The sequence below is a fragment of the Hyaena hyaena genome, unplaced genomic scaffold, assembly GCF_003009895.1.
Source record: "Hyaena hyaena isolate Hyena2069 unplaced genomic scaffold, ASM300989v1 scaffold_476, whole genome shotgun sequence".
Classification (NCBI taxonomy): domain Eukaryota; kingdom Metazoa; phylum Chordata; class Mammalia; order Carnivora; family Hyaenidae; genus Hyaena; species Hyaena hyaena.
This window is the reverse complement of record NW_024081111.1, coordinates 1,208,339-1,230,036: the sequence shown is the minus strand read 5'-3', so window position 1 is coordinate 1,230,036 and position 21,698 is coordinate 1,208,339. Positions and strand designations below refer to the sequence as shown.

The 21,698-nt window shown below is 40.4% G+C and overlaps 1 protein-coding gene across 5 annotated transcripts in view; it reads left to right on the top strand.

Annotated features, from left to right (window-relative positions):
* SMAD1 (SMAD family member 1) overlaps positions 1-21,698 on the top strand; it is a 77,689-nt gene that overhangs the window by 41,715 nt on the left and 14,276 nt on the right. For all 5 annotated transcript variants that reach the window (XM_039254315.1, XM_039254317.1, XM_039254320.1 and 2 more), the window contains 2 exons: positions 17,212-17,469; positions 20,023-20,139. In XM_039254315.1, coding sequence (XP_039110246.1) covers positions 17,212-17,469; positions 20,023-20,139 — 375 coding nt within the window. The remainder of the gene's footprint in view (positions 1-17,211; positions 17,470-20,022; positions 20,140-21,698) is intronic.

Genomic DNA, 21,698 nt, shown 5'->3' with positions numbered 1-21,698 from the left:
GGCACCTGGGTGGCTCAGTTGGTTAAGCATCTGACTTTGGCTCAGGTCATGATTTTGTGGTTCGTTGGTTAGAGCCCCGCCTCAGGCTCTGTGCTGACAGCTCAGAGCCTGGAGCCTGCTTCGGATTCTGTGTCTCCCTTTCTCTCTGCCCTTTGCCTGCTCGTGCTCTCTCTCAAAAATAAATGTTAAAAACAAAAATCTCAGAGGATCTAAAGAATAGGAAATAAAAAATAAAACAAAAACAGTGCACCAACACCCAATTTTGTTAATTTGCCAGGTTGGCTGGGGATTAGCGTAGTTCTTAGATATGGTGTTAGGACTGGTTTGAAAGACTGCAGACTTCTGTTTCCCCTGCGTTTAGTCTGGTCTGGGCTTCCACTGTGTCAACAGCGATTCTTCCTCATGTGTGGGAGATGGGCAGATAAACATTTCACTTGCTGCTCACCCTTTCCACATTCCTAATTATCAGTGCCCTCAACAGGATTTCTCCATTCCTGTGACCTTTGCACCAAAGCCTGCCTGTAATACTCTATTGTGAGTGTTCTTCATCAAACTGTTGTACGTGGTGTGGGTTATATAACGAGAAGTAACTGTAACTTCCATGGTAAAACATCTAGAGTCTGGAAACACAGGCTGTGTTTAAATAAGTAGATTTAGGGAAACAAAGGACTGTTTGTCAAATTTTCCTTCTTTTTTTAAAATTACTTATTTTGAGAGAGAGAGCGAGAAAGAGACAGAGGCGGGGGGAGAATCCCAAGCAGACTCTGCTCTCAGCAGAGAGCCAGACGTGGGGCTTGAACTCACGAACCATGAGGTCATGACCTAATCTGAAATCAAAAGTTGGAGCTTAACTGACTGAGCCCCCCAGGCACCCATTTCCCCCAATCGTTTGTATCATTAATTTTATGCCCTGGAATCTTAGCAGACCTTACAGTGGAAGGGAAGGTTTATGTTCTGCCTCACCACCTCAGTTCTAACACCGCTCTCAGAGAGATGCTGTGTTCCTAGTTCTTAACCCTTTCACACGAAGGAGGCCTTTCTTATCCAAGTAGTGACTTGGCTTATAGTCACACATCACCTTTCCCTGACCACCTCCCGCCTGCTTGTCTGTGGGGGTCTTCACTTACAGTAGGTCAAAAGGAGAGCCTGTGATTGTTGTAAATAGTTTGGGGGTGGTTTTTAGTAAGTAAAAGTTCAACCTGTGTAAGATAACAGAGTGGGGTTGCCTTGTATGTTTTTCCTTTATGTTTCCCTGCCATTTCGCTGACGGTTGTGTCTAGCTAGCCCTGTAGCAGATTGAGAAGTATTTTTTCTGTGACACTTTCTTTGAGTGTCTAAGAGGTTTATCCAGGGTATGGTGATGTGCCAGACATTTAAGTATGATGATTAAAGTTAGGAAACAGTTTTGGGTAAATACTTTTGAAACAGTATAACCTTTAAATTAGAAAAGGAAGCTCTAATTTTAAAATGAGCTATGTGGGGGGAAAAAAAAAAACCTGCCGGGAGCATGTCACAGGGACACGGGGGTCAGTCTGAAGGGGCTGCCCTTGGCTTAATCAGAGATAAGTTGATCAACAAAATAATTATGGATCCAAAATAATTATAAACCATTTAGGGATAAATACAGGAATCCATGCTGATGATAAATAAATTGGGGGAAGGGGAGGAGCTTTTATTCACAGTAGAATTCCAACTGCTGACTGGTAAATGGAGTGGATTGAGTTCCTTAGGACATTCACTACAAATAAGACCATTTAAAGCAGATAATTATTTCTCTTATAAAGTTCAAATATGGTTGGGAGGAGTCTCGGGTCACAAGACCTGGACTAAAATTTCGATACTTGATTATCTTTGACCTTGGGCCAGTTACTTGTCCTCTTTGAATTTGTGTTTGCTCACCTGTGAGATAGGGTGTGATTATATCTACTTCCCAGGGTTGTGGCAAGGATTGAATTAAATAATGAATGTGAAAAGGCTGTATGCATTCTTGAGACATAACATTGGCTGAAGTAAGGAACATAATTTCCGTGTTCATCTTCAGAATAAAAATGAAATTTGTAATGCAAGTAAATTTTCACTAAACACATCTTTGGAAAACTAATGCTTGTAGTTACAATAATAATAATAGTAACAGTGAAAATTAAAATAGTAACTTCTTATGCTTGCTCTGTGCCAGGCAGTGTGCTGGCACATCACATGTGTTCTCAGTTAATACTGACCACAGCTGTAAGCAGTGGAGTGCCAGCTGGGCCACTGAGGTGCCGTGTAAGTAAGTTGTCACACGACTTACAACAGGCCAGCTGGGATTCAGACTGAAGTCTAACTCCAAGATCCATGCTCTATCTAGCCACCACACTGCCCTGCTTTCCAAAAGAAGTAGCTTTTTCCCCTTGAATCAATTTAACGAAGGAGAAGGGTACCTAATAGAGTGTGTAATCTCAACTGTTTACCAGCTGCACGAAGTTGGGTCCCTAATGGTAAGGTAAGAGTCCATCCCCGTGTTTCAGGTGTGTATAGAGGCTTTATGTTTATCTCCCATTGGTCAGTAATCTTCCTCATTAGATAACAAGTATCTGTGTCATGGAATAGATTTAATGGAATCGAATTTGAACTCATCATGAGAACTAATTACATTCAGCTGCAATTACAAATTAAGCCACAGAGCCTGGTGTGACCCCGAGGGATGGTCATTTACATATCAATAGTGTCTATTCGATGATTAGGCACACTAGACCCCCCCCCATGCCAGCTGCTTGTGTCAGTATAACCTCCCCTTCCTGAGTGCCTTCTGTAGGTCGAGGACTTGACTGTGCCACACAGAGACACCATAGCACAGTGGTTAGGAGCCTAGATTCTGCAACCAGATGCCTAGATCCGAACCCCGGCTCCACTGGGGGCTGGTCATATTCTTTTAAGCAGGCTAATCTCCATTCTCCATGCCCATCTTTATAAAGTGGAGGTAATGAATGCCTAGGTCAGAGTTAGGAGGATCAAATGAGTTATTTGTACAGCACTTGGCATATATATAAGCACCATATAAATGTTAAATGAAGAGAAAATCTGCAAGGAGCACTGTTATTCCCATTTTCTTGTAAGAAGCGAGGTTCTGATAATTGGCTAGTAAAGAACTAGTAGGGGTTGCAAGCTCGGAAGTCTGAAACTAAAACCCGCCTCTATTGTTGTTCTCCTCCATATACACCTTATGAAGGATTTTTTTTCTCCTGTTATTTTTAGCTTACACTCTGAAGTTTTTCTTCCTCTAACAAGCTCTGAAGCTCTAATAACATAGCACCTTCCTTCTGTGGTAGTTAAGCAAATAAACATTAGGCAACGGAAAGGAACCTGGGGTAAGGGTGGAAAGAGAGGAGACAGGGAGGGAGCCAGCCTTCGGGAGCCTGCCCTGTGCTGCAGCACTGGGGCCTCGCAGAGCTGTTGGAGGCTTGTTGCATTATCTCTGCAGACACGGGAGAACTTGCACTGCCTGCTTCAACACCCAGCACCCTTGGCAGCCTGGATCCAAAGCCAATGCTTGTTCCGTCATACCATGCCACCTGCCCAAAAATTTGGACACTTGATCAATTTTCTTATCAGTTTAGTGTAATGCCCTGCTGGTCTCTTCTATATCATTGTCATTTTAATCTGTATACCTGAGAATTGGAACTGATGCTATATAGAGTTTTAGGGTGAAGAGGAATGATCTCTAGAAATTTGACATAAGATGAGAAAACTGAAGTTCAAGTTTCACTTCAGCTACTTCGAGACATAGGGAGTCTGCACCCAGACTCCCAGACTGTCTGACTTAATGTATGTGGGATGAGGTGCAAGAATATGCCTTTTTAAATAAGTGTCTTGCTAATTCAGATGTGGGTAGTCTGAGGACGTGGAGAAAGGTCAGTTTATATTAATTCATAATAAATGGTCCAAGAATAAAAATTCATAAACATATATCAAATGAAAAAAATTATTAAGAATCTATTACATGCTGTACACTGAATAATAGAGAAGAAAAAGAAAACTTAGTTCTACCCCCTAGGGCTTTAGGGTCTGGGTGAGGTAGAGTCAAATTAGAAATAAAGTGTTAGAGATCCTTATGATGGAAGTCTGCGTAGGCAGCTGTGGGGCACGAAGAAAAGAGGAATTCATTTTTATTGAGTGTGACTAGAAAAACCAAGAAGTGCACCATAAAGGAGATGACATTAAGAACTGAAACTTGGAAATATGGTCAAGTGAGCAAAAAGGTACAAGAAGTATGGGGGCGCCTGGGTAGCTCAGTCACTTAAGCATCCAGCTCTTGGTTTCGGCTCAGGTCATTATCTCCATGATCTCACAGCTCCACTCTGGCAGCACCTGTTTGGGACTCTCTCCTTCTCTCTGCCCCTTCTACACTTGTACATGCATGCTCGCTCTCTCAAAATAAATAAACTTACAAAAACAAAAGGTACAGAAGTATGAGATGATCAAATGGAAATGGCAAGAAGCTCGAGGCAGCTGGGCAAAGTGAGTGTGGGAGGACACTTACTCCCAAAAACAGGTTGGAACGGGAATCTGCACTAGGTTATGGGGTCACAGGAAATATATTTTGGGTATATAATCTCACAGATAAGATGTCTTTCAAGGAAAGCAGTTGTAGTGTACGAAAAGAATCACTGGCCTAGAATTACCTAGGAAGTTGCATTCTCAGAAATTGAGTTAGATTTAAGGCTACTTTTAAGTAAATTTAATATCATGCATGCTCTTCACACTCAGCTCGGAGCTTGACACGGGGCTCAATCTCACAATCCCTGAATCATGATCTGACCTGAAATCAAGAGTCAGTTGCTCAACCAACTGAGCCACCTGGGCACTCCTGGGTTTTTTTGTGGTTTGGTTTCTTTTATTTTTTAAGCTTGAGGATACTGTAATTGAATGCAATTCATTTCTCTGCTTATATTCAAATTGTGTTCACCTACTTGTTTTCTATTAATGTATTTGTACTTTAGAATAATTGATATATTCCTAGAAAATAAATACTGTGAAGTTACTACCTTTAGGCAAAACTGTAGTAACTTTAAAAAAAATGTTTGGGGCGCCTGGGTGGCTCAGTCAGTTGAGCGTCCGACTTTGGCTCAGGTCATGATCTCACACTCCACGTTAGGCTCTGTGCTGACAGCTCAGAACCTAGGGCCTGCTTCGGATTCTGCCTCCCTCTCTTTCCACTCCTCCCCCACTTGCACTCTGTCTCTCTCTCTCTCTCTCTCTTAAAGTAAATAAACATAATAAAATTTTTTTAAAAATGTTCTCCCAAAAAACTAAACATAAGAATAGAAAGAATTTTAAAAACAACTTCCAGCATCTCTTTCTAGTTTTACAGGACTGAGCAATGCAGTCTGGTAGCAATGAGTAGGCCTTGATTCAAGCCTGGCCCTCTGTTTAGCAGCTGTTGTGACCTTGTCTATATTACTGAACTAGGCTGAGCCCGCTCCCTCCTCGCTTGTGAAGACTCGGTGATCTCTCATGAAGTCCATAGTGCTGTGCGCAGGGTCTTGCTTGCAGTCGGTACTCAGTGGGTATATATGTACTGCTCGGTGAACATTAATGTTATACCAGACCCTCCTTCCTGTTGCCTCTCTACCGCTAAGCAGACAAAAAGATAAAATGTCAGCACTCAGGGATTTGGGGCTATATTTTTATTAAAATTCAACCTTGACTAAAGGTTCTGAGAGTCTTCTTCAGTGTAAAGTTTCCGTGACACATCCTGAGGTAAGGAATTCTATTTCATAAATGCATATACTGTTAACTTTTAAGTGGCTTACCCTCTCTGCCACTCTCTACTTGAAATGTTTCTGTTTAGAAGGTCACTGAACACACACTGTATCTAGGGACATCTGTCTAGTATAGATACTGTAGTGGGCACAGCTCCTCCGGCAGGCTGGCCCTCCCTTGTTTTCACAGGAGAGCCGCAGCCCCTGGACTTGCTCCCGGGCCTTTCTTCCGTTAGCCCTGGGCCACCTTCCTGCTCTTCGGTGACCTCACTGAGGCATCCTGAGACACAATTGAGATGGGGTCTGGTGCTGAATTTTATACATGTGAAGCTCCAGATGTACAAAAAGCAGCATTTTCATCAGTCAGAAGACTTGCAGAATTTAGGCAAGAAGGTCTTGGAATTCAAATCCCCCTTTTTTTTTTAGTGAGGAGATTGAGACTCTGAAAAGTTTAAGTGATTTGCTGAGAGTCACAAAAGTAGTTATTATCATAGCGAGGGCTGAACTTGGACGTCTTTACTGTTACCTAAATGCCTTTTCCAAGTCCTCAGAACTGAAAAAGCATTTCTGTACCACTGGGTAGCATCTAGCTTATTATCCATTATGTGTATGTGGACATATGTAGGCAAGGGCCTGGTGGCTTTTTTAGAACTCATGTGTGTTTTTAAAAAAAACTTTCACCAACATTTAATGGGTCACAACTTTGGTTGTGTAATCAGTGTCATTACCAGGCTACCACTGATTTGGTGATAGAATTTCAAACAGTACTTCAAAATCTTGAAAAAGCTCACAAGTCTAGAGGGTGTGCATGAATGCTTAGCAGAGCTCTCAGCTCCTCTTTCCAATTTTAGTGTTTCTTTCTCATTCCTTTGCCTTGTGTCTTGGTAACGCAGAAAAGCTGAGTCCAGTAGCAGAATCACAAATGTCTCTTGAAACTCCCTTCCTGAAAGGAAAATGCCTCCTGAAACTTTCTTAGTTTGGTTTCCCCGTTGACTGAGAAAGGGAATCTATTTTTTTAACTGAAGGAGAGATCTAAAACTTGGAAGAGCAGAGGTACATCTCTGAGAAATGGCTGCAGTCTGAGTTTTCTCCCTCGTGATTAGTCAGGAAATAAGGGAAGAGAGCTTCCTTCTTTTGAAGACCTACAGCAATTAGAGATTTTCAAGTGGGTGGAAGGAGGCATTGTGAAATTGCCTAAGCGTTTCCCTTTACTTCTACTCCCCGCCACAGGTGCACCTGAGGAGGGGGTGGTGTGAAGCCAGGCAGGGTTTTTACAAGGATTAGGACTCCTAGGACATAGGAATGATACAACACAGTCTGATTTTTAAATTATTCAAATCAAAAATTAGTGTGTGTAAGGAAGGGTGTTTTACCATTGGGCTCCTCTTTCCAAGGAGATTCTTGCAATTCAGATTAACCAAAGGAGCAGCCCTTGAAGGGAAGCCGCAAACCTTAGTCATTGTTGGAAGATGCCAAGTAGGAGTAACCTTTTTGATACACCAAAGAGAACTTTGATTCCCCAGAAGAGTCCGTGCTCCCGTATCTGTTTCCCGTAAAATAGAAGTAGCCTGAAACATGGAAAGGAAGACACTCCTCATTCTGTCACCTTCCTGTTCCTGACCTGAGTCAGGCCGAGACTTTGCAAACCTTAGTTCTTTCAGCTAGTCCATCAGCGCTTCACCTAAGAAATATCAGTTGTACATAGAAGGTGCCTTCAAACATGGATCATTCGTCTGGGTGTTCGTTTATTCTTTCCTTTTGACCCCAATAGAAAACAGATCTTGGGGCATCTGGGCAGCTCAGTTGGTTGAGTGTTTGACTTCGGGTCAGGTCATGAACTCACGGTTCTTGGGTTCCGTTCCTGCACTGGGCTCCCTTCTGTCAGCAAGGAGCCTGCTTAGCATCCTCTGTCCCCCCTCTCTCTCTACTCCTCCCCTGATCATTCTCTCTTTCTCTTTCTTTCTCTCTCTCTCTCTCTCGTGCACGTGCAAAAATTAACATTAAAAAAAAAAAAAAAAGAAGAAAACTGATATCTTAGTCATACCTTACTGGAAATATTACTGATTGAAGGCAATAACAAGGACTGAGGGGTGAGGGCAGGCTGAAGAGACATCAGAGAGAGAGCAACAACATTATCCTTTATAGGCCCACACAGGCCACAGAGGCCTGGGCCCGGCTATCCCAGAGCAGCTTGTGTGTGTAGGCACGGCCCTGCCTCACTAGCCTCCATGTGTCTCTTCCACATTAACACTTCCTTCTAGGGCCAGCACCTGTTCCACATCGCAGACCCAGCTCTTTCTCCTCCTGAATTTCAGTAGTTACTCTTTATAGTTCGGATGCCCATAGAATTTGTTGTCCAAACCAGGACACTTTTGAAAGTGACATGGGTCACCTATTAATACAAATCGGGACTGTCCCAGGCAAGCCAGCACATACAGACATCCTACTTCTGAGTCTTCCAACTCTGCACATTAGGTTTGATCATCATTTATTATGTGTCATCAGGGAGTTAGAAGTATCCAATAACTGAACTTGTTAAATTACACTAGAGTTTTTTCCTTTAAATTGACCTTAATTTGTCAGAAACACTTCTGGAATTTATTCTGCTTATCCATCTCTTAAACTATATAGAACATAATTTAATGTTCTTGGAGACTTAGAGTCACTGAGGCAGTAGAACGTCATGGTAGAGGGTGCTCTGTGCCTTCCTAACTCTTGATACTTAGTGACCTTAAGTAAGTTACCCCCCCACACACTCTTATTTCCAAAGTGGATAGAACATGCTCAGCACTGGTCCAGGCTTAGAGCAGATATTTATGGTGATAGTAGCGTGTTAATATAAATTCTGTGGAATATGGTGATCACCTAAAATCGATTTGATGAATATCTCTTTGCTTCTACATAAATGCTCTTAGTTCTAGAATCTGTTTTGTACGTTGTCTCCCTTCTTGCTGTTACCAGTCATTTTTTGGCTATAGTTTTCTGAGAAATTAATAACTTGTTAGAATTGTCACACTGAGTAGAGAGGAGATCTGTACATTCAGAGTAAGGTACCCACCCCAGCACAGTGTGCCTTTCTGGGTACTCAGAGCCAGAGGTAACACCACACGTCTTCCTGGAGTATTCGATTTTATACTTGATTGCAAGTTACTTAAAATAACCACTTTTATGTTTGGTAAGTAATAAGGAGTAGAGCATAAAATATGTTTGAATTTGTTAAGATAAAGAAAAATGTCAGTGTAATTTCACAATTCACTGGAGCTGCTGGGATCCCAGATGAATTCACGTTCTGTCAGTGCTGTTTACTTTGGTGAAAAACGTTAAGAGACACTGGAAAAATGTCTCTCAGATTCTGAGGGTAATGTGAGAGAGTGGTGGTAGCCATTTGTTAGAGAGTTAAATGAAACTAGATAAATTTGATCGAAAAGTCATCTTTCAAGAGTATACAGAATATCCATTTACTTTTTACCTTGCAGTTCTTATTAACTTCTAACAGATTATATGTCTCAAGTGTCCTCACCGCTTTAACATGGAACTTCTTGCAGCTCCTTACTTTGGGTATCATCAGTTGCTTTTCACTGTAAGAGCTGGTATGTCATTTGTGATAATCAACTGGAATTCCTTTCCTGGATGAGGATTCTGCATTTGGAGACACACATTTTATAATCTCAGAAATAGAGGTGTTAGGGCAAAGCTGTTTTATTTGGGTATTAATATACTGTTGAGAGCTCGGATTAATAGTTCCCAAACATTGAAGATGGGATTGGAAAAGGAATAAATAATGGAACATTCTAGCTATGTTTAAAGATTGGTAAAAGACAATTTAAAATTACCTCTTCACATTTACTTTTTGAACGGTTTTACTGAGGAATAATTCACATAGAATAAACTGTACATGGTTAAAAAGTACAGTGTGATTAGTTTTGACATATACCTTAAGAGTATCACCACAGTCAAGTAACATACACATCACCTCCAAAAATTTACTCCTGCACCTTTGCAGTCTCTCTCTCCAGCTGTTACTGTCATTCCCCAGACAACTACTGCTCTGCATTCTGTCACCATACATTGGCTTGGATATTCTAGATTTTATATGCATGGAATTATATGGTAGACACTCTTTCTGTCTGCCTTCTCTCAGCATATTTTGAGATTCATCCATGTCGTATGAATCAGTATTTCATACCTTTTATTGCTGAGTGGTATTCTACTGTATTGATATACCATAATTTGTTTTTTCATTTGTCTGTCAGTAAACATTTGTTTCCAGTTTTCGGCTATCACAAATAAAACACACACATCTGTATTTCATTTTGTTTGGGTAAATACCTAGAAGGAAAATGGCTGGGTCATATGGTAGGTGTGTTTCACTTTATAAGAAACCGTCAAAATGTTATCCAAAGTGGTGTACCACTTTACATTCCAGTTAGCAATGTATGAGAGTCCCTACTGCCAACACTTGGTATGTCCATCCTACTAAAAACAGTCTTATTGTGGTAAGTCATGTATAACATGGTACTTCTTACTTTAACCATTCATAAATGTACAATCCCATGGCATTTAATAAAGTCACAATGTTGTATAAGTATTACAACTATCCATACCCCAAACTCTCTCATCAGCCTAACAAAAACTCTGTACTCATTAAGCAGTAACTCCTTTTTTCTTCTTTCTCCCTGCCCCTGGTAACCCTCTGCTCTACTTTTTGTATCTATGAATTTGTGTATTCTAAGCCCCTCATATAGATAGAATCAAAATATTTGTCCTTTTGTGTCAGGCCTGTTTCACTAAGCATGATGATTTTAAGGTCATCTTTGCTGTAGAGTGTTTGCACATCTTTTGCCTAATTTTTAATTGGATTGTTTGGTTTTTTTTATTAATAAGTTTTGAGGTTTTTTTTATATATTCAGGGCACAATCCTTTGTCACCAGTGTGACTTGCAAATATTTTCTTTCAGTCTATGGCTTGAATGTGTAAGACAACACTGCAAAATAAATATCCTCATTTGGGGGGAAATAAGAAATTTGGAAACTACAGAAATGGACAAAAATTGGAAGAAAGTCAGTGACAGCTGATAGAAGTCACAACATAAATTTTAAGACAAAAACATTTCATAAGGAAAGAATAAATCACAGTGTGCCAAAGGGAGAATAGATTATTATTAAAATGTAGTAAGGGGTGCCTGGGTACCTCAGTCAGTTTAAGCATCTGATTCTTAAGTTTCGGCTCAGGTCATGATCTCATGGTTCTTGAGATCGAGCCTTGCATCAGGCTGTGCCTTGATGGCACAGAACCTGCTTGGGATTCTCTCTCTCTGTCCCTTTGTCTCTCTCTACCTCTCCCCCTGCTCATGCTTGCTCTCTCAAAAAAATAAACAAAAATTTTAAAAATGTAATAAGACTCATTGAAGAAGGCAGGAAAACAACTAAAGAATGAATGGGAGATTTGAAAAGAGGTAAAAAAGAGTCTGAGAGAAAGCAACTGGAATGGAGCTCCTAAGTTCCAGGGACCATAGAACAGAAATTAGAGAAAAAGTAAATTTATATATTGAAAGGGCCCACCAACTACTTGGGAAAATTCACCTAGAATGATGAACTTTTGAGACATACCTTAGTAAAATTATATCAGACTTTCAAAACAAAGAAAAGTCCTCAGGGCCTCCAGGTAAAAAGAGCACATAGTTTGTAAAGGGCAAGAACGTCCTGAAATCAGACTTATTAAAAGCATCATACAGAAATTGGCAACAGGGGAAAAAGTTCAGGAAACTTAAGGAATTCCAAGCCAAGCCCTCCTTCAGGTATCAAGACTACAGAAAGCTTGGGGTGCCTAGGTGGCTTAGTTGGTTAAGCATCTGATTGGCTCAGGTCATGATCTTGCAGTTTGTTGAGTTCAAGCCCCGCGTCATGCTCTGTGGTGACAGCTCAGAGCCCAGAGCCTGCTTCAGATTCTGTGTATCCCTCTCTCTCAACTCCTCCCCTACTCACACTCTGTTTCTGTCTCAAAAATAAATAAACATTAAAGAAAAACTACAGAAAGTTTTAAATATATGAGAGTGAATACTGTTACAATGAGCTTTTCCTGAGAAATCTAATGGAATAACGTTATTCAACTAAGAGATGACTGGAAAAAAATTAATGAAATTGTAGAGATAAGGCAAAATAAGAGTGATGATATGGGTGAAAAAAATAATATGTAAACTTAAGATGTTCTGACAAAGTAGAAAGAGCACAAATTTAAAAATGGAATAGAAGATGAGGCACCTGGGTGGCTCAGTTGGTTGAGCATGTGAGTCTTGGTTTTGGCTCTGGTCATGATCTCATGGTTTGTGGGTTCGAGCCAGCATTGGGCTCTGTGCCGACAGCATGGAGCCTGTGTGGGATTCTGTCTCTCTGCCCCTTCCCTGCTTCCTCACTCATTCTCAAAACAAGTAAATAAACATTTTTTAAAAATGGAATAGAAGAACAGAAAATGGGGAAAGTAGAATAAGTTCATTGATTGTATAGATAATAGATGAGAATCAAAAAAATACCATTTAAAACTGACCAACTAGAAAATATACGGTTAAGTAAGGAAAGAACAAAGATTGTAGACACTAGAAATACAAATACAAAAATAATCCAACAACAGAAATACAAAGCTATCTTTAGAACTTCTTTTAAAAATATAGAAGACAGGTGCACCTGGCTGGCTCAGTTGGTTGGGTGTCTGACTTCAGCTCAGGACATGATCTTGCCATTCGTGGATTCAGGCCCTGCATCGGGCTCGGTGCCAGCAGCTCAGGGTCTGGAACCTGCTTCAGATTCTGTGTCTCCCTCTCTCTCAAAAATAAACATTTTTAAAAATAATAAAATAAAAATATAGAAGGCAAAGGATAACATCACATAGAGAAATATGGTAAATATATGACGATAACTATTATATACAATAACATGATAAGAGTTGAGACCAAGAATATCAGTCAGATCAATAAATAGGCTTAACTCAACAATTGAAGAGATTTTCAAGTTGGGTCATAAAGGAGAACTCAGTGCTGTATTCAAGAGACCCATCCCTTCAAAAAATAAAAAGTAATTTAAAGGGCTAAAAATAAAGGAGTTGGCAAAGGTATATCAGGCAAATAGAAACAAGAAGTAGGAGTTGTGAGTCTGATATCAGAAAAAATAGAATTCAGACCAAAAAGCATTGATATAAACAAAGGACACTTAATAATGAACATATATGTACCAAACAACATAGCAACCTCCTGTATAAAGCAGAAACTACAGGTTATGGCAGGGAAAACAAATAGAAGCACACTAACAATAGGAAGTTTAACATAGCAGTGTAAATATAAGACTGGTCGTTAAGGAAAAAACATAAGAAATGATATCAGAAGAGGTTTGCATACTCTGCCCACAGGCCAAATCCCCTCTGCTCCCTGTTTCTGTGAAGAAGCCAAAAAAGTGAAGCTTTCTAACTCAGCAACATCCAGTTTTTTACATATTATCTATGACTTTCATGCCACAACAGTGGAGTTGAATAGCTATGACAGGCTGTATAGCCCACAAAACCTAAAATATTTACCCTTCTAATCCTTTGCAGAAAAAGGTTGCTGACTTTTTATAGGAGACCTAAGCAACATTATTAATAACATAGCTCCTAAAGATACCTAGTAACACTGTACATTGATAATAAAAAAATATATCTTCTTTTCTAGTGCAAAGAACATTCACAAAAATGTATTTTGTTGTAGGTTGCAAAGAAAATATCAAGTTCCTTAAGTTAGAAATAGTGCAGTGTGCAGTCGGTAGTCTTATGACAATACCATAAACCTAGAAATTGAAAGCAAATAAGCTCTTTTACCTGATGATTTTAAAACTATTCTATTAAATGACCCATAGGTGAGGAGCACCTGGGTGGCTCAGTAGGTTGAACATCCGACTCTTGGTTTTTGCTCGGGTCTTGATCTCACAGTTCACTCGTGAGTTTGAGCCCCATGTCAGGCTCTGTGCTGATAGCACACAGAGCTTGCCTGGGATTTCTCTCTCATTCTTTTTTTCTCTAAAAAGGGGGATAAGTAAACTTAAAACAAATGACCCATAGGTGAATGGGCAAATATAAACAAAAATTACATAACTTTTGGAAAATAATGATCCCAAAAATCTACATATCAGACTCTATGGGATACATTGAAAACACTGACCAGAGGAAAATTCATAGCCTTGAACACATATTTCAGTAAAAATGAAATAATAAAGACAGATTAATTTTAAACTTCCAGTCAAAAAGGCTAGGAAAAGAACAACAAAGTAAATCAAAGGAAGTATGAGGAAAGAGATAATAAAGATGAAGCAAAAAATAATGAAGTAGAAAATTAAAAAAAAAAAAAAAAAAGGTCAACAAATCTTTCCTGGTTTGGGAAAACAAACCCAAAAAAAGACCAAGGATCAGGTAATTGAATCAAGAAAGAAAAGTCAGGTGGGAAGAAAGCATAAATATAAAAAATAAGAAATAAGAGGGAAGCAACTATTGATACGGAGGATATGAAACTTATCTGTAAGATTATTTTGCATACCTTTATGCCAGTATATTTGAAAACCTGGATAGAATGGATATTTTCCAGGGGGAGTATAATCTACCAGAATTAACCTCAGCAGACCTAGAAAGCTTACATTTATTTCTATAGAATGAAGAGAGAACATTGAGGAACTACTCCATAAGAAAGCACCAAGCCCAGATAATTTTAACTGGAAGTCTACCTAACGTTTAGAGACTAGTTAGAACATAAACTCTTCTGAGCACAGAAACATTTATGAAGAAAATACAACATTGATATCAAAACCTGATAAAAACAACACACAAACTTGGATCACTATCACTTATAAATATTCATCTGAAAGTTCTAAATATAAGTTATACTCTAAACACCCCTCATTAAGAAACCATAGGAACGTATGAATACTTCCTTAACATAGTTAATATGTATACATCAGAGTTGTAAAGTCAGCATCTTAATGGGGAAACACTAGCGGCATTTCCACTAAGGTCAGGAATAAGCAAGGAAGTTCATGGTCTCTAGTACCTTTTATTTATTTTTTAATGTTTTATTTATTTCTGAAAGAGAGACAGTGTGAGCAAGGGAGGGTCAGAGAGAGAGGGAGACACAGAATCCGAAGCAGTCTCCAGGCTCTGAGCTAGCTGCCAGCACAGAGCCCGATGTGGGGCTTGAACCCATGAACCGTGAGATCATGACCCAAGCCGGAGTCAGATGCTCAACCGACTGAGCCATCCTGGTGCCCCTCTAGTACCTTTTAACATTACATTAGCACTATTAGCTAAAGCAACTAGACAAGAGAAAACAATTGGAAAGGAAAATTTAACTATTTAGTGACTTGATCATTTACATGGGGAACTCTATAAGAATCAATGATAAAACTAACACAGACAACAAAAGAATTCAGGTAGCAGTATATAAAAGCATGGAAATATCAATAACCTCCATATATGGAAACAATTACCAGCTAGAAGATATAATGGAAGAGACAACTCCCATTTAAAATAGGAACAGAAAAGATAAAATACTTATAAATGTAATAAGAAATGTATAAAACAGGGTGCGGTGTTCTAGATTGAATTGTTCACAACTTTCGCCCCAAATTTATATGTCAAAGCCCTAATCATAAGTCCCTCAGAATATGACTGTATTTGGAGATAGGTGAAAAAGTTAAAGTGAGGCCATTGAGGAGGGTTCTAATTCATTCTGACTCGTGTCCTTATAAGAAGGGGTTAGGACAGGGGCGCTCGGGTGGCTTAGTCAGTTAAGCGTCCGACTTTCGCTCAGGTCATGATCTCGCGGTTCGTGGGTTCGAGCCCCGTGTCGGGCTCTGTGCTGACTGCCAGCTCAGAGCCTGGAGCCTGTTTCAGTCTGTGACTCCCTCTCTCTCTGACCCTCCCCTGCTCACGCTGTCTCTCTCTCTCTCCCCTAGAAATAAATAAAAACATTAAAAAAAATTTTTTTTTAAAATACAGAGAGACACTGGGGAAATAAACTATGTTAGGACACACAAGAAAATAGCTGTCTGCAAGGCAAGAAGGGAGGCTTCAGGAGAAATCAGCCTGCCAACGCCTTGAGCTCAGACTTCCAGCGAGTAAATCTTATGTCTACAGATTAGCAACTTAAGATATAGCATAAGAGACCATTGGTGATCTTCAGAAACCTATTTTTACATAAAAGATAAGCAGTTTTTGACTTATGAATAAGTGATAATGCGAGTGTTTATGGCACTTTTCCTGCAAAAATGGTATAGGTTATAGAGTCCCTGGAAAGCCCTCAAAAATCTACTTAATTCCTAATGCCACTAAATATTGTTTCTTTGGGAGAATATAGTCTAACTCCCAGCGACCATAGCAGATTTTAAACCTCCTCCTCTCTCCTCCAAGCAGATTTCCAAATGGGTGGTTTTCCTAGCCAAGGCTGCGAGTGTAGTAGGGGTTCCCAGGGCCCATGTTACCGGAGAGGAGGTATCTGGGGACTGTGGTGGGAAGTTGAGGATCTAGCCCCTTTAGGGTTTGCTGCCCAGTCCTTCACTTCGATTAGCAGCATAATTCCTAGTCCCTTTGCCTCTAGAGGTTTCTGGAGGTTGCATACCGTGCTAGTTATTAACTCCGTAGGTACCTAATGGAGCCTTCAGGAATGACTTGAGCTGTTTTCTTTCCTTCTCTATTGGTGTGTATGTTTTTGGCTTTTATACTTTAAGTATCCAATCAGCAAAATGTGGATATTAGGACCTGTTTCCTCCTTTGCCTGTCAGGCAAAATATGGATTACCGGAAAGTGGGTTAAATGCATGAAGATCATCAGAGAAGAGATTTTTGTGAAGTAGGACAACTTGGATACAAAGGAAAGTCTGTCCCGCCAAACATTGTATTTTGTCTAATTAACTGCCTTCCATGGCATTTGGATTTTATGCTGCTCACTGTATTTATCCCCTGAACATTGTTTACTATGCCTCCTTTTGTTTTAAAGTGAGTTAATGTGTCAATTTAAAACATTTGTGGTGAATAATTCAAACCATTCAATAAGTATTAACTCTTAAATGGAACATCTTATCAACCAGGGCTGTCAAAGTGGAATTGTCAGTGGTGGTACATGTTCTTGATTGTGCTTTGGTTTTTTGTGACTGAAAACATTAAGAACAGGGAAACCCTATTAACATTTTTAACATAAAAGGTATCTTGCAGACTTTCCGTGGGCAGTATGTCAGTGCTACAGGTCTCAGGCATAGGTCAACGGCAGATTCTAAAGAGACCACTTGTTACTGCATTTATTCCTGAGTGAAAAATGGCTTTTCATTTGCATGATGCTTTTGAGTTGGCAGCGGGGCAGGGTTCAGACAGTTTGTTGTTACTTACAGATTACGTTTCTACTCCATTGTGACATGGTTACAGATTTTCATCATTTTCATTTTCGTCTCTTCTTTCCCCTTTTCCAGTTCTTCCTCCAGTGCTGGTTCCACGACACAGTGAATATAACCCTCAGCACAGCCTGTTAGCTCAGTTCCGTAACTTAGGACAAAACGAGCCCCACATGCCACTCAACGCCACTTTTCCGGATTCTTTCCAGCAACCCAACAGCCATCCGTTCCCTCACTCCCCCAGCAGCAGCTACCCCAACTCCCCTGGAAGCAGCAGTGGCACCTACCCGCACTCCCCCACCAGCTCCGACCCAGGAAGCCCTTTCCAGATGCCAGGTAGGTCGGAACATCCAGGGTTCAGTGACGTTCAGGCAGTGGGCCGCGCTGCCGCCGCCCCCGAGTCGGGGACTCTGAGTGGACCTGTGCGCCCAGAGCTCTTGGGCTCTGGTGCGTGGCACTCGGCTCGCAGACGCCGGGTACCGCCGTGGGCGAGGGCAGACCTGGCAGTCAAGGAAGCAAATGTCCTGTTGTATTTGCCAGGCGCAGATGCTTGAATAAGTTTTATTTCTGATTTTGAAGGGTTTTGAAACAGCTGCATCCTTCTGGGAGTGGCATAATTGTTACAGTCTTCGCTCTTGATAAAAGAGAGGAAGAGAAAAATAATGTGCTGTGCACATTTGCTGTACGTGAAAAAAAAAATCCTGTTATAAGTGCAGCCTCAGAAAAGATACTTCCTGAGGGATCACACCCCCCCTCACTTAATTAAATTCATTTGAGTGGTGATGTAATCCCAAGAAACATATACTTTAGCAACAAAGGAAATGCAACAGAAGTACTGAGACCATCTGCTTGTTTAACTTAGCAAAGGCAAAAACAATTCTCCTCCTTTTTTAGACTTGACTGATGGTGTAATGTTTATCAAAATAAATGATTAATTAGGACATTATATTTTTCAAATTATAGGTTAGGAAGCAAGCATCTCACAAAAAATGATTAGTGCCAAATTCCTTGCTGGCAGACCTCAAGAAGGATACTCTAAACAAAGATGTACTTAACATCGATTAACATTTCAAGAAGGGAAACTGGGTGGGCAAGCAAGCTTATAAAACCACTTGAAATGGGTTTAAGTGAATGTGAATTTGACAACAGGCTGGTTATGTCCTCAAAAAGTGAAAAGCAGTCCCCATTTGATAGTGCTGTCTTTTATTTATATATTTATTACTTCTTTTTGTTTTCAGCCTTTTATTTTGCCTTGTTTTGTTTTTCAATCCAAAGCTGTTTAGGACAGGGCGGTGTGGGTGTGTGGGGGTGGGGGTATATAGATTAGTTTAAAAATCAGACTCCATATCATCTGGTGATTTCCTATCCCCCCCACCCCCACCCTCTCCCAGAACTGTTGGGTTTGATAAACAGGTTAGTGGTGAAGAGATGGTTTCAGAAGCTTGTGAGCAGTGGCAAATCCAGGGTGGGCCCCAGAGTGAAAAATGGGAAGATTATTGCTTGAGTTTACACTTTGTCCCAGGCTGTCAGGGATTAAGGCACAGGGCGAGCAAAGGCCACGTGGAAAAGAGAAAGCCCCCAGGGATGGGGGGAGGCACTTGTGGGGATAGTAAAGCGAGCATTACCCAGAGGTAGCTGGTGTTCTTTCTCAGTGCTGCTGGTGCCACAAGCTGCTGAGGACATTTTTACCAGCTCGTTTGCAGAAATTTATTGGATTTGGTCTCAGAGGATGCTCTTTGTCTTCATTCCTGGCTGGAAGTAAAGCAGAGTCAGTGTTACAGCTGCAGGGAAGAAGCTGAATTAAAAGAAGCTGGAGAAAAGGATGAAAAAGGCATCCAGATAAGGTCCCCATAGTCCTGTCTTTGTGCTTTGAGCCCTTGCTTGTTAGCAGCTGGATGGGGGAAGTTACAGGGTTGTGATTCAACTGGAGAGTCCAGCTTTGGAAATCTCTGAAAAGCTGTGAAGGAGCAGCAACATTAGCTATTTGTATTCAGCAGTTGCCCGGAGTGATCTGGGCTGCTTCTCCAAGTTATTCATGGTTCCCTAAGGTAAAACTTTGTTCCCTGCCCTTTCTGGTGTGCTGGATGGGCTCACAATAGCCAGTGAGAAACTTGTTTTTTTTGATCACCCAAGGATTATTTGTGGGAAACCCATACCCGTTATTTTATTTAAGAAAACACAAAAGACCTATACTAGTGTTCTTTGTTTCAAAAGTCATGTTGTTTGCCTCTATTGCCAGCTGGCTTTGGGCTTTCTAGAAGAAACCTATGTAAACTCTGAAATTGAAGATAGCTGTGATAAACTGATTTATTTCCTATTATTCTGCTACGAGAGGTTTTAAAACTAGTGATTATTTAAGCAAGTAAGGGTAAGGTAGTCCTAACAGATTGCTTGAAGTCATGGGAAATAAACAGTTTAAGTTCATAAACTAATTGGCTATAATGAAACTCATAAATTCCTAACAGCCTATGGGTTTAATGTAAGAAACTCTGAAGCTCCTTTTCCTAAAAGATCCTATGTAGCTTTCAAAGGTTTTCTACCCACCAGTGAAACTGAAATGCAGAGGTCCTCTTAATGTGGACTGTATGAAAACGTGTTTAAACACTCTTCTGATTGTTTTAAGACAGGATGATTGTGGATAGGCAGACAACTTCTAGAACTGGCATATAGTGCTGTTCCCCCCACTGATTTTTCTCTACGGTTGTACAAAATTGCAAGATGTCAGTCATTTTCAGGAAGTGTACACCAAGTTCAGCGCCAGCATCCATTTTCTGATGGGGAGATTGAAATGGCAGTCTGATTTTAAGAATCCCACAGAATACATGTTTTAAGTGTGTGTGCTTATTTAAGGATAAAGAAATCTTTTTTTTTTTTTTTTAACTTTCGCAGCTGATACGCCACCGCCTGCTTACCTGCCTCCTGAGGACCCCATGACCCAGGATGGCTCCCAGCCAATGGACACAAACATGATGGCACCTTCACTGCCCTCGGAAATCAACAGAGGAGGTAAAATGAATTGCTGTTTATTCCCTTTTTAGCATCTGTAGCATCTGACGTTTATCCGTCCAAATGTTACTTTCTCTCACAAATATTTATTAGTCTGTAAAAAGATAGCTGTTGGAGGAAGAGCACAATAAGAGAAGCTGGATAGAGAGAATTTTTTGGATTACAAATAAGTCTTTTATATGAAGAACAAACATGCTGATTTAACTAATGAAAGCCTGTGTATAATTGTGTGGTCATCTGTTTTGAGCACAATACTTAATAATTTTGAACTGGCGATAAAAGAACATTTTTAAGTGAAGGACAAAGGGGTATTGAGAAACAGTGAGCATAACATTACTGAAGTGCGGCTGTCACTGGTGATGTCCAAAATTAGAAGTTCATATAACAAGGCTTCCCAAAGGTTCCTTTGTTGTTAGAGTCTCAGCCCTCATCCATACACAGCTGCACTGGAAAGAACTAATAACATTTGTCTCTTTCTTGCTATATTTATTTGTTTCTAACCTTGTTACAGAAGGGGGTTGAGGCATGTGTTTTTCCTGTTCTCCCCTGGAAGAGCTTAGAAGCAGAACCTATAAGCAGGTCGGGTCATGTCTTTACCTTTCTTGTGGAGGGCGGGTGTGTTTCTAGGTCTGCAGTGGCTGGTGGGGCGGCCTAACCGAGAAGAGAACTGAGGGCAGTAAGTATCGGGAGAATCCCTGAGCACCTGTAGGAAGTCACCACCACATTGTGGAAGAAAATTGTTCCCAAACCACCTCTCGTGGAGGAAAATGCCTCACTGGTACACTCAACATGTGGCATGGATCCTTCACTGTGTATAAATTTTATACAAGTTGAAGTTCTGATGCAGTCTAATTACTAGGCGTAGGTCTCATTTCATTCTCATTTTTTTATTAAAACTGGAGATCTCTCAGACTTTGTCAGAATTGCTGACATCTTTTAAGTTCTTAAAATCTGATGATGAAAGAACCTTTCTTAGATGTGCAGTGTAATAAATTGAAATGTACACCTTTTTATTTTTTTTATTTTTAAAGTTAATTTTTTTCGAAAGGTGGGAGAGGTAGAGAGAGAGACAGAGGATCTGAAGCAAGCACTGCACTGTCAGCCCCGACACAGGGCTCAAACTTACGAACTTACGAACTGAGATCACAGCCTGAGCCAGGGTCTGTCGTTCAGCTGACTGAGCCACCCAGGTGTCTCTGAATGTACCCCTTTTTCATCTGTAAAATATTTTTACTTCTTTTTTATTGGCTCTGTTATTTTATGGTTTCTGATAATCTCTAGAATATCTTCCCAAACATAGTTATGAACCAACAAATAAAGCTTCTGGTTGGGGAAATTAACTTGTGTTTCACAGGTCTTCGGAACTGGTATTTGGGGAGCCGGGTCGCAGGAGAGGATGGGCACCACGCTGCTGTCCAGTTATGAGCGTGTGGACCCTGTAGCTGTTGTTAAGCGTAAAATGTCTGATTTCAGGAAATAGGTCTTTAAATTGCTTTAAGAATTTTCCTTTAAATGGCTTTTAAAAATTTCCGCATTAGAAATAAGTTTATAGTTAGTAT